General features: G+C 34.0%; 1 protein-coding gene across 2 annotated transcripts in view; it reads right to left on the reverse strand.

Annotated features, from left to right (window-relative positions):
• Positions 1–15,546, reverse strand: part of Spopl (speckle type BTB/POZ protein like) — a 58,629-nt gene that overhangs the window by 8,933 nt on the left and 34,150 nt on the right. Inside the window, exons 2-8 of one of the 2 annotated variants that reach the window (XM_027422774.2) lie at positions 14,790–14,922; positions 14,487–14,608; positions 14,077–14,228; positions 12,602–12,729; positions 7,540–7,717; positions 7,406–7,461; positions 1,871–1,993 (exon numbers count right to left, since the gene is read on the reverse strand). In XM_027422774.2, the coding sequence (XP_027278575.1) occupies positions 1,871–1,993; positions 7,406–7,461; positions 7,540–7,717; positions 12,602–12,729; positions 14,077–14,228; positions 14,487–14,608; positions 14,790–14,867 (837 nt within the window). In that variant the 5' untranslated portion in view covers positions 14,868–14,922. Of the gene's footprint in view, positions 1–1,870; positions 1,994–7,405; positions 7,462–7,539; positions 7,718–10,997; positions 11,095–12,601; positions 12,730–14,076; positions 14,229–14,486; positions 14,609–14,789; positions 14,923–15,546 lie in introns of those variants that run through there. The other variant, XM_027422775.2, reaches the window with a different exon arrangement.

Consider the following 15,546-nt stretch of genomic DNA (forward strand, 5'->3'; position numbering starts at 1 on the left):
CAACCCTTCTTAATGCTAGGTAATAGGTCATTAACTATGAGTATTCCCCTGTCTCCCTCTCACTCTGAATATGTGTGTGCACGCACTCAGACACATGGGCATGCCAGCTACCTACCATAACAATTCATTTTCATTTCTAGTACTTTACAATTGGCATTTACCACACACTACATTTACTTTGCCAATATTTATTCTTGAATAATGACCATTGAAAGCTAAGTAAATGTTAATAACCACCAATTTTTTGCAGCTAAATATATATACATGAATGCATTCACCAATTGATGAATATATATACATGAATGCATTCACCAATTGATGAATATTTGTATTAGTTGAAAGTTCTTAGCTATTATAGTGGCAGATACTCAAATAAATCTCAAATTAGTATAATATGGGTTTCTTTTGGTAGGGGAATATAAGGGATACAATCCTCAAAGTAAGTTTAATGGAGTATATGGTAAGTTTATATTTAACTTCAAAAGAAACTGTTAATTTTCCAAGGTGGCTGTACCATTCCATACTCCTATTAGAAGTATCTGAGAAGACTAATTTTTCCACATCACTGGTAAGTCTTATATAATCCTTGTAATTTTAGCCATTATGATTGATGTGCAGTGGTTTATCATGCTGCTTTTAATCTCCATTTCTTTAAGGATACTGGGCATCTTTACTTAATGAACTTCATCGGTTTTACTTGGGAAGTATCTGTGTGTGTGTGTGTGTGTGTGTGTGTGTGTGTGTGTGTGTGTGTGTGTGTGTGTGTGTGTGTGTCATGAGAATGTCTTTAGGATTGAGAAGCATAGCATTCAAAACTTTTCTGACATTTCTGCAGTTTCTCTGTGTTCAAAAAGACAAAATCTATTTACAACAGAAAATAATAAAATTATGAATAATTTCCAATTCTATACTATCATTAAAAGAAATTGACTAAGAGAGTAAAATAAATTATGTTGGGTTTTTCATTTTGTTTTTTTGGTTTTTTTTCGAGACAGGGTTTCTCTGTGTAGCTTTGTAGCCTATCGTTGCACTCGCTCTGGAGACCGGGCTGGCCTCAAACTCACAGAGATCCGCCTGCCTCTGTCTCTGCCTCCCTAGTGCTGGGATTGCAGGTGTGTGCCACCAACACCTGGCTGTTTTTTTTTGTTTGTTTGTTTGTTTGTTTGTTTTTTAACATGAAAACTTTCCTCTTGAATAATATGTGCTGTAGACTTTTACTTCCCTGACCTCTACTCCATTTGTTGCAGGCTAGATCATTGTCCTCCAAAATTATACTGTTTCTAAAAAAACCAAAGAGTATGCAGTATATCTATTTTTTGTTTTGTTTTAGTTTTTAGTTTTTTGGTTTTGTTTTATTTTTTCGAGACAGGGTTTCTCTGTGTAGCTTTGGAGCCTATCCTGGCACTCACTCTGGAGACCAGGCTGGCCTCGAACTCACAGAGATCCACCTGCCTCTGCCTCCGAAGTGCTGGGATTAAAGGCGTGCACCACCAATGCCTGGTTTATGCAGTGTATCTTAAGACTAAGAACATCTGCAAGTTTCAATATGCTTTATATGCAGCTATATATTGTATTTACTCTAGAAATTATTAAACTTGTAATTTTATCTTCCATGAGAAAAATCTAAGCCCCTCATACTTTCCCATCATGTTGATCTTTTAGACAATTTTATTTTCATAGTATTCTACTTCATGTATGCTATTTCATAAAACTCTTTAAGCTATCTACAAATAGCATAAATTAAGCATAAATTATGTCAAAAGTTATTTGTAGTTTTTACATATGATAGTTTCTATAAATGTCAAGTTTGAGGGGTTGCATTTTGTTTTTGTCTGTTTCTTTTTCGGTCCTTTAAAACCCTATTACTTACTTTGTCTGCAGCTGCTAACAAGTTGTCAGCCATTTTATCAAGATTTGGTGCTTTTCCTGTGTAAACGAATCTCATCATTTCTTTAAAAACCTCAGGGTCTAAATCATTTATTTCCACTCGATTCTAATATAGAAAGTAACACACAAAAAAATTAGGAAGAGGTACATATATGTGAGTCTACAAAGTTTATTATTTTCACTCAATTCTATTATTGAAAACAACGCACACACAAATAGGAACAGGCACACACGTGAATCCACGACTCTTCGCCAGTAATTAAAAATATACATTAACATGTCCAAACTATTTTAAAATCACAGTTCAGTAAATCTGTACTAACTTAATCATCCAAACCACAGTATAGGTAATTCTGAGAATGAAAGCATACTTTTATACTTTTTTTTTTTTCTTGGTAAAAAGCTATGATCAACCAGAAAGTAAATACACGGATAATGAGACATGTTAAGTATTACCATGTATTACCATAATTTAAAGAGACAAATAAAATATTGTAGCCCAAATAAAATTCATCTGTGGTCAGTTTCTGATCACAGCTTCAGAGAACAGTTACTGACTTTTCCCTGGTTGAATTAGAACCTAATATAATACCTAAACCCTATAACCAACAAATTATATTCACAGTTATCAATTGTAAGAGTCTGTATGTAATTTTGATCAGAGCTCACTAGCCGAAAACACTTGCTTTTGCAAAAATGTCATGTAATATTATTTACTGGTCCTTCTATGCTTATTTGAGATATACTCCAGTTCAAGCAAGACCAGTTGCTTTCATACTTTGCAGCCTTATATCCAATTATCTTCTAAGATAAGGAAGCAAGTGTCAAAATCTCAGAAAGCATTTTGGGTCACTTTTGTGAAGTCAAGATGTTAGGAATATAAGTAAGATCATTTTGTGTAACTTAAAAACAATTTAGTGTGACCTGTTATAATGTGGTACCTAAACTTGCCCCTAGGCTGCTCTGATAGAGATAGGCTTCAGAAGACAGTTCAGATTAGTATGAAGCACAGGACAAGCCTTGATTTGCTAATGAACTAATCCCAAGGTGGTGGTGGTGATATGATGTCGAAGCAGCCCTAAATGAACAAAGCTACCATTCAATGAAATGATTCAAAAATTGGAATTTTGGGGGGAACGGTCTCTGGGATCCCACTATTATTCTCCAAAGAAAGGTTTCTCTAGCCTATGTTTATATTCATCTGCAAGAACATGTGAGACTGTGTGGCCCTGGCTTCAGCAAACATTGAACTTTCCAGTGCTGTCCAACATCCGGGCTGTTACTGGGCTCACATATGCCCGAAAGTCAGTTAATATAGCACTTGCCTATGCTCCTAAGGTCCTCCTGGGACCTCCACCACTGCCATTCTCCCAGCCTTTTTACCATGGATAAGGGCTGAGCCTCCAAGCTTCTGAAGCATCCCTACTGGAGAAGATTCCCCAGTGGAATCCCACAACATTTTCTTCCCAGTCAACTGTTCCCCACTTGGAGATAAGTCTGCTTCATTTTTAAATTAATATACTATCATAAGGAATGCTTATATGAATAAATGAGGCATACTTGAAAGAAAAATCTTGTGTGAATATCCTAATTGCTGATCACCTCACAGCCCATTGGCCACTGCTCTCCACATAAGGCATGGGCTGATATTCAGATCCCAGCCTGTTACCATTTCCAAACTTCAGGTCTAGAATCAGGTACACAACCTGTATGCTGACCTAGTCTGGTAACCAACCAAAAACCTGGTACACTTATGCCAACACAATCCCAGGTAGAGCTGAGGCAGCAGTTTCCATGCTATACCAATCAGAATTAGCCATTTTTTTTCTATCTGCATGTTTTTTTATCACTGAACTGTAATCATCCCCATTCCTCCAATCCAAAACCAACACTGAGCATATGGAGACTGACCTAGCAACTATGCAAACTGGATCTCAAGCAACAAAATGTGGGCACCAACAAAATCAAAATCAAACTTCTATTCAACAGAAGCAATCTACAATTCCATATCAGGCACACAACTAATCAAAGAAGCCCATATGCCCAGGTCTCCTCTCAAAATCACAAACAATATAAATGATCAAGACACTATTCTGTATCCACAAATCTACCATCCCTAGAGAAATTAGCTAGAAATACTTCACTAAACAAAACTCAAAGAAAAAATAATAAACTTTACCAAATAATTCAAAAAGTTTAATTAACCGACCAAATAATAAACAAAACTTATCAATGAACTTACAGAGAATAGCAACAGATGGTTGAATAATGCAAAAAAAACCCCACAAAGACATAACTGAACAAAATAATGAAGACAATCCAGAATTTGAAGATGGAATTCAGTAAGATACAATTATTGAAGAGAACTGAAGCTGAAACAAAGATGGAATTGAATTGAAAATCTCAACAACCCACTTAGAAAACTGATGGGAGTGTGTGTGTGTGTGGGGGGGGATCTTACAATAAGAACAGATAAAATACAAGGTAGAACATAAAGACCCAAAGATAAAGTAGAAAAATTAGAAAAAAAAAGCAAAAACTATGTATTAAAAAGAAAATCAGGAAAGGAGAGGTACTGTGGGACACCAGGAAAAGGCCAAATCTTCAAATTATGGGCATAGATGACTTAGAAGAACACTTGATTAGTGTCATAGGCCAGATGTTTTAAAATTGAGGAAAGCCTTACCCACAAAGTTGCAAGCAACACACAGAATACCAAATAGACTGAACAAGAAAAGAAACTCTCTCGTTGTTAAAAATTAAACATACAAAACAAAGGAAAAATACCGCATGCTGCAAGAGATAAAACATGATCACAAGAAAAGTCCATCTGACTAAAAGCTGTTTCTTAATGGAAACTTTAAAAGCTAGAAGCCTGGAGCAATGTACTCCAAGATCTAAAAGACCGCAGATGTCAACATAGAGTACTAACTGCCATAGATAAGGCAACGGAAAAACATTCCATGAATTAAATAGGCTAAAATAATCCATGCCACCCATACAAAGAATACTGGAAGTTACAAACAAAAATTAATCATTAGAAATAAAAGTGAACACTGTATTCCAAATCTAAGTCAACATTCCTATGTTAAACATGTTCATGAAACACTTGTACACTCAACTTCATAGAAAGTGTACTACAGAAATTAAAGACAAAAGCTAATATCAACCTATTAGATGATTTTATTTTTTTCTAGTATTATTTTTTATTTGAATTAGAAAAAAGATTGTTTAACATGACAATCCCAGTTCCCTTCTCCCTCCCGTCCTCCCCTACCACCCCGCCAACTAAAACCCGATGTATCACATAGCCTTTCTGCTCCCCATGGATGGTGAGGCCTTCCATGGGGGGGGGGGTCATCAGAGTCTATAGTATCTATTAAGTGATTTTAATACTCCATTTTCTGTAATAGAAAGGTCATCTGGACAAAAAACAAAACAAGAGAACTAAATGGCATCCCACATCATATGGGCCTAACAGAAGTCTACAGAACATTCCATCCCAGCACCAGAGAACATGCATTCTACTCAGCAGTCCAAGGAAGCATCTATGAAACCAACTACAAACTCCGACAGAAAACAAAGCTCAACAAACTTACAAAAACTAAAATAATACTGTGTATCAAATCTGACCAAATGGAATAAAATTTAATACCAACAGCAAGTAATTATAAACCTCATGAAGTAATTATAAAACTCATGGAGATGAAATAAACACAATCATGAATGATAAAAAACAAAGAAATCAAGAGAGGAATTTTAAATATATACAGAATTAAATGAAAGTGTAAGGAATACAACAAAACCTTCGAAATCCACTGTAAACTGTTTGAAGAGAAAACTTTATAGCTCTACATTCCTATATTAAATATTTAGAAAGAGCAGAAATCAAATGTTTCAGCAAAGTGACAGGATACAAAACTAACTTAAAAAATCTGAAGCCTTCCTTCCTATATACTAACAATAAACACACTTAAAAAGATCACAGGCATGCTCCCATTCACAGCCTCAAAGAAAAGAAAGTTCCCAGGAATAACCTAAACAAGTTGGAAAAAAGGCTGCTGCAATGAAAACTTGAGATCCCTGTAGAAATTGACAGAAGACACTAGATAATAGAAAGCCCTCCAATGCTCATGGGTTGGTAGAATTCATATTGTGAAAATGATCACTCTGCCAAAAGTAATTTACACATTTACTGTAATCCTTATCAGAATCTCCACAATATTTCTCTCAGAAATACTTTTAAAGACCCTAAAATACATAAAGAACGATAAAAGACCGAGGACAGCCAAAGCAATCTTGACAAAGAGGACACTACTAAAGGGATTATCATTTCAGATTTCAGGACACACATAATGCCATAGTAATATATACAATGTGATACCAGAACAAAAACAGACATTCAAACTAGTGGGACAAAACCCAAAACCTGAACACAAGGGTGTGTAACTACAGTCATCTGATATTTGGTAAAGATGGTAAGAACATACACTGGAGTACAGCATCTTCACAAAATGGCATCACAATAACTGGATGTTCACATGCAGAATAAAATTTACAATTGTGTCTACTACTCTTTACAAAAATAAACTCCAAAAAGATTCAAAGACCTTGATGTCAAATATTAAAATCTGAGAATACTAGAAGAAAACAAAAGATACAGGACACAAGAGTAGGAAATGCCTCCCTGAATAGGCTCTATCTGCTCAGGAATTAATATCAAGAGACATGGAAACTCATAAAACTAAAAAGATTCTAAACAGCAAAAGAAACAATCCAGTGAACATCCAGACCCAGAAAGACTGGGTTGTTGTATGCTGTCTCTTATCTATAGTTCCTACCTACAAATCTTACGATGTAAGTACATAGCTGGATCATCATCATAAAAAGGGATGCAAAAAGCAACCATGATGTCTGGGGCTCTAAAGGAGAAACAAGCAGGATACACATACTATGACAGAAGACACGGGAAAAATGCACGGGGCTTTAAATTGGAGAGAGGTAGGGAGCAAGAGGAAAAGGTGGACATAAGTAGCCCTAAGGATCTTTGAAAAAGCCACAGAAATACATTTTGTTACTTAAAAATGCCTTTAAAATATATGTGCATATACGTATGTGTGTGTGGGGGGGGCATTTTCTTTTTAGAGGTGTCATTCCACCAAATGGGTGGGTAATGTATAACACAGAAGCCAGAAGTTACCCAACAATAATCCCAGTGTGGTTCCTTTGCCTGCCTCTCTCTCACTAGGGATGAAACCCAAGACTTTCTGCATGGAGGCAAGCACTCTAGCAATGAGAACATCAAGATAGCTGTTATTTAGAATGTTCAGTGAGCATTCATATTGAAAGACACCTACTGTTTATTTCAGAACACAATTCCCCCCAGTTCTATGGTTTCTAAAGTTTTTCTCTGTTATAACTTGAGAACAAGAATATGAGCAGATATTTTAAATATGTGCATTCTATCTTTATACATGTATACAAATTAAATAATAGTAAGCCTTTTAACAACATTTACCTTTTTGCATTCTTCCATTTCATGTTCAAACATTGCATTAAAAACTGGGGATCGAGCTACAAGAAGAATAAGCACCATTACTTAATGTACAAATCTATTTTAAAAAATATTATATTATCCAAAGGAGAAGATACCTGCAAGCACAGACTTATGAGCTTTGAATTCTTTTCCTCTCACAAAAAAGCAGCAATCTGTAAATCTTGTGTTTTCCCAGAGATTCCCTAAGTCTTCTGCTAATCGACATTCTGGCACCTTCAAAGTGTTTGTATTAGTATGTCCTGATACATTTACTGAATCTTGAACCACACTCACCTAACAAAGAAGACAACAAGGAAAACATTTTCATACAGTATTCTAAATGAGCAGTTACTATGTGTACATTAAATTGTTTTTAACTTAAAATACCCTGGTTAATTCAATGTATTGCTGATCAAAAATCCTAGTACACTCCTAAACAAGTTAATGTGAGAGAAATAGCATAGAAACTTAGAAATTACCTAATCATTTTTGATAGTGACACTTTTTATAAACAAATGACTTATCAATTGATTAAAATGCTCAATTATCACAATCACAAAATTATTTCCTAAGAAACTCCACAATGTCAACAAACTTGAAAAGTTGACATTTCTGCAGAGTAATTTTTGCTGTTGTTCTTCACTTATAGTTCATACCTATTAACATTTCACTTTTATTACACATACAATTTGTATAGTTTTCAGAGACATAAAACTATTATCATATAAAATTGGAAACTTGAGGCTGGAGAAATAGCTCAAGAGTTAAGAGCACTACCTCCTTTTCCAAAGGACCTAGGTTTGGTTTCCAGCACTGACATGGGAGTTCTCAAACATTTGTAACTCCATGGGGGATCCAACACTGTTTTCTGGACTGCCTAGGCACTAGACACTCTGGTAGTACAGAGACATAGATGCAAAAATACCCACACAAATATAAAAAAGAAAATTTGGAACTTAATTATTATTCCTAGAAGTTTCAATATCAGTAGAATTTATGTAAATATCTGCCAAACTTGATTTACAATTTTAAGTACAAGAATTCCCACAAAGTGACTGCAATTATCAAAGTTTACAATATTTTACAGAAAGTCAAAAGTGAATTCACTACAAATGTACTTTGTTTCAATTAGCAGACACTTCATTTATCTGGGAAATGACAAGTAAGAGTTGGGATAACTATGACACTGCTTTTACATAGACTCCATTAAAGATTACTGTTTACTGAATCAAATCTTGTAACTTTCACATCATCTTTAAAAGAAAGCCCTCCATTACATTACATTGGAAATTTCATATTACAATAAACAGGAACAAAAAATAACTCAGAGCAAATGAACAATCTTTAAAAATTAAATTACATATGCTCTATTAGTTATGTTTTTGAGTGCTAAACATTGGGAACATCTGTTATAAAGCAATAGATAAATGAATTCACTCCGTGAAAGTATAATGAAAGGATACACACTGGGCTTGGGAGATGACTTAGTTGGTAAACTGCCTGCTGACAAACATGAGGACCAGAATTTTATCTCAGCACCCATGTGGAAAAAAACAATTATGGCAACAGGTATAATTGTAACACTGGGCAAGCAGAGAGGATTAATCCTGGTGTTTGTATTTCCTTATAACAATTATGATCACAAGTATTTATTGTAATAATCTTATGAGATGGTATTATAAATGTGGAGGCCAAGATATTATCATATAAAGCCATCAATAAAGGTTCTACCTTAAGATTTCCATCATTCAAATTATCTAAAATTCAGTAACTTCAAAGAGAAGAAAATACTTCCCTGATCTTTACTTGATGGTCCTATTTTACGATATATCAGAAGTCAATGATACACAAATGGGATGTGCTTATGTAAATAAATACTCAGGGTTTATTTAAGAACCATTTTTTAGTATATGATATATTTAATTGCTTATGTTAAGCATTATTCTTGAAATTTTTTATAGAGGGAACTGAATCTGTTTATTAACCTGCATAAAATACCTAGTAATTATAAAAAAGTATGGTATCTTAAATTATATGTGTTGTCTCTAAGCAAGATAATATATTCATGTGTGTGCATTTGCGTGTGTGTGCTGCAAATGCACAAGTGTCATACTACCAATGTGGAGGTCAGAGAAAACTTTGAGATGTCAGTTTTCTCCTTCCACCTTGTTTCTGAGGTTTTCTGTCTCATTGCTGTCATGTTATATCGAGCTAGACCACAAGTTTCTGTTTGATTCTTCTGTCTCAGACTCTCAATTTCATAGCAATGCTGGATTGCAGGTACTTGCTTTGGTGTTTGGCTTTTTACTTGGGTTCTGGTCATCAGGCATGTGCATGGCGAGTGATTTTACCCACTGAATCATCTCCTTGGGCCCCAAGAAAATATATTTAATGTAAAAACTTGGAAGAAAACACACAATAAATGAATGAATAAATAGATACATAAATGACAGTGGAAAAAATAAACATTTTCATTACAGTTGTGAAGCACAGCTGCATTCAGTATAAGCAATCATAATTTAAAGGACTTGTCTTCCTCTCATACCTATCTAGTGCTATCAAAGCAACCACACATTGCAATTCAGATGGAAATCAATCACCTAATTAAAACTGAGAAGTGATGGGTTCATTGTTTTGATATCTATAATTTGAGATGATAAAAATATTGAGAACAGGTAATGAACAACTTTTTTTTATGGAACCTAGAGAGAAAAATTCAGGAAGAAGGCTGAGATTTCCTGCTGACTTAACACACAGGACAGTTCTCTTATTAAACTTGCCACTGATTTACCCTATGGATGTAGCTTAAATGAAGAAGAACATTTCAGGGGTGTAACTGAACATGCATCTAGCTAACAAGTTTGGTTCTTGTCTTCTTGGGATTGAAGACGGCACTGGTTCTAACTCTTAAAAACCTCAACCCTCCAAAACCATCCTAAAACCACAAAGGATTACAATGTTATCTCTCTATAATCAACTACTTGATTAACTTCTCAACTAACTCCAAAGGCAGAAACCTTGAAAAGTCCAGCTTTTTGGATCTCCTAATAAAGGGAGTTAATGAGAGTTTGAAGCTTTCAATATACCATCTTAAAAGTTCTGGTGACATCAACAGGGTTGTCAAGTTTTCGTTTCCCATATTCCACTCATTACCATAAGTGTTTTAAATAGCCAAGTCAATCTGATACCTTATCAAAAGGAAAATGTTTTGTTGGTTTTTTTTTTTTTTTTTTTTTTTTGTATGTCCTTAAGAAAGAATGAGTTTAGCTTTATAAAAAGCTTCTCATATATTTTCTCTATACATATATAGTTTTCTGTTTATCAAGGAATGTCATAGAGCGGTAGACTATCAAGACTATTTAAAATTTTTAAGGTTTCAAAAGATGAGTGACTGACCAGTGTTCCCTTTCTCGAACTTATGCTCATTCTTGTTTGCTGCATCACTTTGGAGAAAGGAAGCAGAACTATTTGAACGGTTAGAAATTCTTATCTAACTCTTGCTACTTGAGCCACTACATAGACTGCAAGACTAAACTATGTCTTGCATAAAAAGGGTAACACCCAGCTGCCTTACCTGTCTACAGCACCACTTGCAGTGGAGGGGGAGGTGCCAGTTCCTTAGGGAGGGCAGTGCAATGCTTCCTCCTCTTCTGCAAGCAGTGTTGGAGATGCTGTAGAAGGAAGGGCATCCATGAGAGGAGTGGAAGAATGATGGAGGGCACAAAGAATGCTGTTTAAAGGTGATTTTTTGCCCACCTATGCTAAGGACAGTGTCCAAAAGATAATGTTTGGGCTAGTGAAAGGTACATTTCAAGTTCTAAAAATGGGTTCTGATCATTACCAACTTATAAACTTGTCATAATACATTCTGTGAGTCACGAGATGTATTATTTCACACATGGATACCAAACAAACTCCAAAACGCATATTTGAATAATCCTAAAATTAATTTCAGCCTTAATTCTGAATTTATTGATTGTCTAGGTTCCAGTACATATACCCAGGAGAATATCTATTAACAAACACTATTTCAGTTCTATAATGCAGATTATTTAGATTATTTTCTTAAAAAGACTCATTCACTACTCAAGACTGTCAGGTTGTTGTTTGTTTGTTTGTTTGTTTTTTTAATACATTACTCAAATAATCTTTAAGGGCTAATTAAACTCTAAGATGACAGATAAAAAACAAACATTTCAAATTAAGATAAATTCTAAACTTCTGGAAGAGTACACATTAAAGGTAAAAACTTAGTATAACCTCCTATCTATTTAAAATACTATTGAAATATCTGCTTATTGCAGACAAATGCTTCAGTTTTTTTCCCTTGAAATCATGAGAAACTAAACAAATAATTATATTAATAACAAATGAATTATACAGTTCATTTATGCAAGTATTTCTTAGTGGTCCTATTTCAGTCCAAAACATACTTCAGTATGATACAATACAATGGCATACAGTTGGTAATTTTAAAATGAATCTCATGATTTTATATAAATAAACCTACCCAATGATAAAAATGACAGAAGCAAACCCAAACCTGAAGATAACACAAATCATAAGAGTAAATTCCTGATAGAGGAAATACTCATAATTTTAAAAACAATGTTTTATGGGTAGAAATTAAGAATGTATATTTGCCAAAATATGTGGGCATATCATTAAAACCTCAGATTTGTTTCTTAGAATATTAGCACCTATTGACTATGCTAATCCAATAGCTTGAAGGACTAGGAGGTTTCCCATTTTTTCCCACATGCTTTTTCATTCAAACTAACAAACTATGAGTAATAAAATGGAATCAGATTTACCTAAAAAACTGGCTAGTTATATCAGAGTAACTTAGAATGAAGAGATTAAATAAACACAAAAATATACATATATATACATATATATCTAAATATATATATGTATATTCAGATTCTTCAGTAAGAATGATTTAGTATGTGATAGGTATAACTATGCAAAAAAAACTAGAGATATGATAAAAATATAGAACACCACATTGATTTGTAAGATACTTTTAGTCAGCTTTTTCTGCTGAATTTACAAAAGAACCTATGAAATATACCAATCACTTTAATTTTAAAAGTATATTCAATATTAATCTAGTTCATACTTTTGCCACATCACCAAATAAACTACGGAATTCTTTATTAGTAAAAACATACCCACCTCACAGAATAATGTAAGCTTGTCATCTGGTAAGAGACCATTGGCTTCATCAAGTAAAAAATCCCTTCTAATGAATTTTTTAAATCCCCAGTCCTTCCCCTGTACAAATCGATAAGCTCTTTGGCTTTCTGGTGGAAAACAGAAGTTCAAATAAAACAAGTATCAGAGATACTTTTTTTTTCTTAATGGTAAAAAATAATAGATGTACAGGATATAAACAGACTACCCACTGTGATGCATTTGCCATGTGTGTAAATAAGGTATCTGAAGAAATGTTTCAAGGGGAATCAAACCACTTATTGTTGCTCAAAAGTTTGTCCACAGTCAATGAACTTAAATTAAGATTTCTGACCCCCTTAAGCAAAGCCATTAAGTCAGCTAGAAAGACACATACAGACACACATTCTCATTCTCTCTCTCTCTCTCTCTCTCTCTCTCTCTCTCTCTCTCTCTCTCATACACACACAACACACACACACACACACACACACACACACACACACACACCTGCCCCTAAATGAAATAAATTCAAAACAAATTGACATAGGAGTAAGTAGTCATCATCTAATGTCACAACTTTATTAGAAAATATCTTATTTCCTCTTCTTCCCCTTAAAACTAAGTGCTGCAGTTCATAAGAAATTGTTTAAGCTCTGCTGGTGAATCCATCCGATTGGTGAGAATGCTAAAAGGCCGCTTATCATTCAAAAGATTTTAATAAATACCTAAGATGTTTCAAATATCTTGGTGCTCTACTGTATACTGTGAAATACACAAGATTCTCAAAGAAAGTATTCGTTATATATTATTATATATACAATCAGGATGTAACTTTAACTAAAATAGTCTATTTTAAATGTCACATAATATGAAAACGCAAATATTACAAAGTGTGTGTGTGTACTGAAGTCACTTTTAGAAAGTATTTACAATTCAGTGTGGCAGTTTACAGGCTATTACCCTATTAAACACATTGTAAGTATTCTCTAACATTCTTCTATTAATTATGAAGTGCTGATTAAAGCGTTTCCACTAGGGATAATAGACTCTGAATATAATAAAAGTTGATTTTCTTTCATTTAGTGCTAGTTAACTGGTTAAAAAAAATTCTAGCAACAAAGCATGAGGCCATTCCACCTCCTCTGCATTGCTGTGCAGCAAGAAGGCAAGGGAAGAGAAATTTTCTCATGACATATACCAGCAACCCTGTTTTAGCAGCAACTATTTTTCCAAGTGACAAGTGAAATGTCACTTTAGGACATGATGCAATTAAAATTTAATATTATTTTAAGTACTATGGAAGCTACAATGTATGAAAAGACTTTAGCTAGGAGAGACGCAAAATTAAATAATGGCAACATATAAAAATTTTGGACTAAGAAAATTTGAGGGAGGAAAATAATCCAAAACTTTTCTAGATAAAGTCACTGTATGTAGATAAAGAGACTTCTTCATCCAGTTTGCCAATCACTTACCCATTGCTTTTGTTTCTTCCCTTTTAGCATTCAGGAGGGAAAATTTGAATTTTGCTCGAACCTCACTTTTTGGGCAGCTGACTAAAAGCAAATATAAGGACAAGTAGTCTTTACTTTCATCATCTAATCCCTTTGGGTTTACCCTCAGGCACCTAAAATAAAACAATAGGTCACTTAGAGGAATTTAGTATTTGACATTAACAAAAAAGACAGGTGATAATAAAATCACCTGCAAATTAATATCACAATAGTACTCCTGCAATAACTGCATGGTTTTTTTCAATTTTTCCATTTTAGTGGTAACTAATTACTAATTTAATGTAAAATTATACTAACACCCATAGGACCAACAACAACAATAAACCCCAAGTAAGAAAAATTACAGTTAAAAATATAATAATAATGCTTACCATTTCATTTTATCATTTGGGCCGGAAGAAAATGTTGAACTCTTTAACACTTCACCCATTTCTTCTCGACAAAAACTGAAGTTATTAATAGTCCACATGTAGGAAAATTTCACTACTTTAACCTATGAGATCAGAAAGCCACTTTTTATACTCATGACTTAATAATCTCATTTTTCATAAGTCAAATATTCATTCTAATCCTCCTAGTGGTGGTGCCACACTGTTTTACAATTTTACAATAATAATTGTCATGACTAGAAGATTTATGAGAAAAGCATCAAATGCATTTGAAATAGCATGTACCTGTGTGTAGCACCAGCTTTCTGCAACAGGACTAGGAGACATCTCTCCAGGCAGAGGTGGAGTAGGTTCCCGAGACATTGCCACTTTACAGGCTTAAGATTCCTATAATATTCCACGGACTTGAGTAATTTAGCTAGAAGAAAAGAAAATAAATGCATCGATCAACCTTTGAGAAAATTAGGAGAGAGAATATATTTAAAGTAGAGGAAGGAAAATTACTACTAAAATTAGATTCGAGAGAATACATAGTGTTCAAATAATTTTAGAAATTTTTAAAAATTGAAACCATAAAAATCTATCAACCAAACATTTGAAATCCAAACAAGCTCAATATTTATATATGACACTATTTCTCAAAATACCACAAATCAAAAATATCCATATAGCATAACACAATATAGAAACTTAATGACATTCATGTCTTCTGACATCACTTTCTAAAATCCAATGGGCCATGAACAAGTTATCACAGTGACTACCTGTCATCACCTGCCAGTTCTCAATTCTTACCAAAGAACATAGACTTCAACAAAAGCCTACAGAGAATTCAGACAACCTGGCTGTGTCATAAGACTGTATCTCTGTCATAGTATCTCTTTCGCAGTTGTATTAAATCATATATTTCTTTTCTAGTTATATGTTCCTACACCAAATCAATATGGATGCATAATTAACAACCTATATGGATATTGTTGAACAGCATTTGTTTGAGATGCTCTCCTTTCTCCAATGAGTATTTCTGCAAAAATCAGTTGGT

Source organism: Cricetulus griseus, chromosome 6, assembly GCF_003668045.3.
Source record: "Cricetulus griseus strain 17A/GY chromosome 6, alternate assembly CriGri-PICRH-1.0, whole genome shotgun sequence".
NCBI lineage: Eukaryota > Metazoa > Chordata > Mammalia > Rodentia > Cricetidae > Cricetulus > Cricetulus griseus.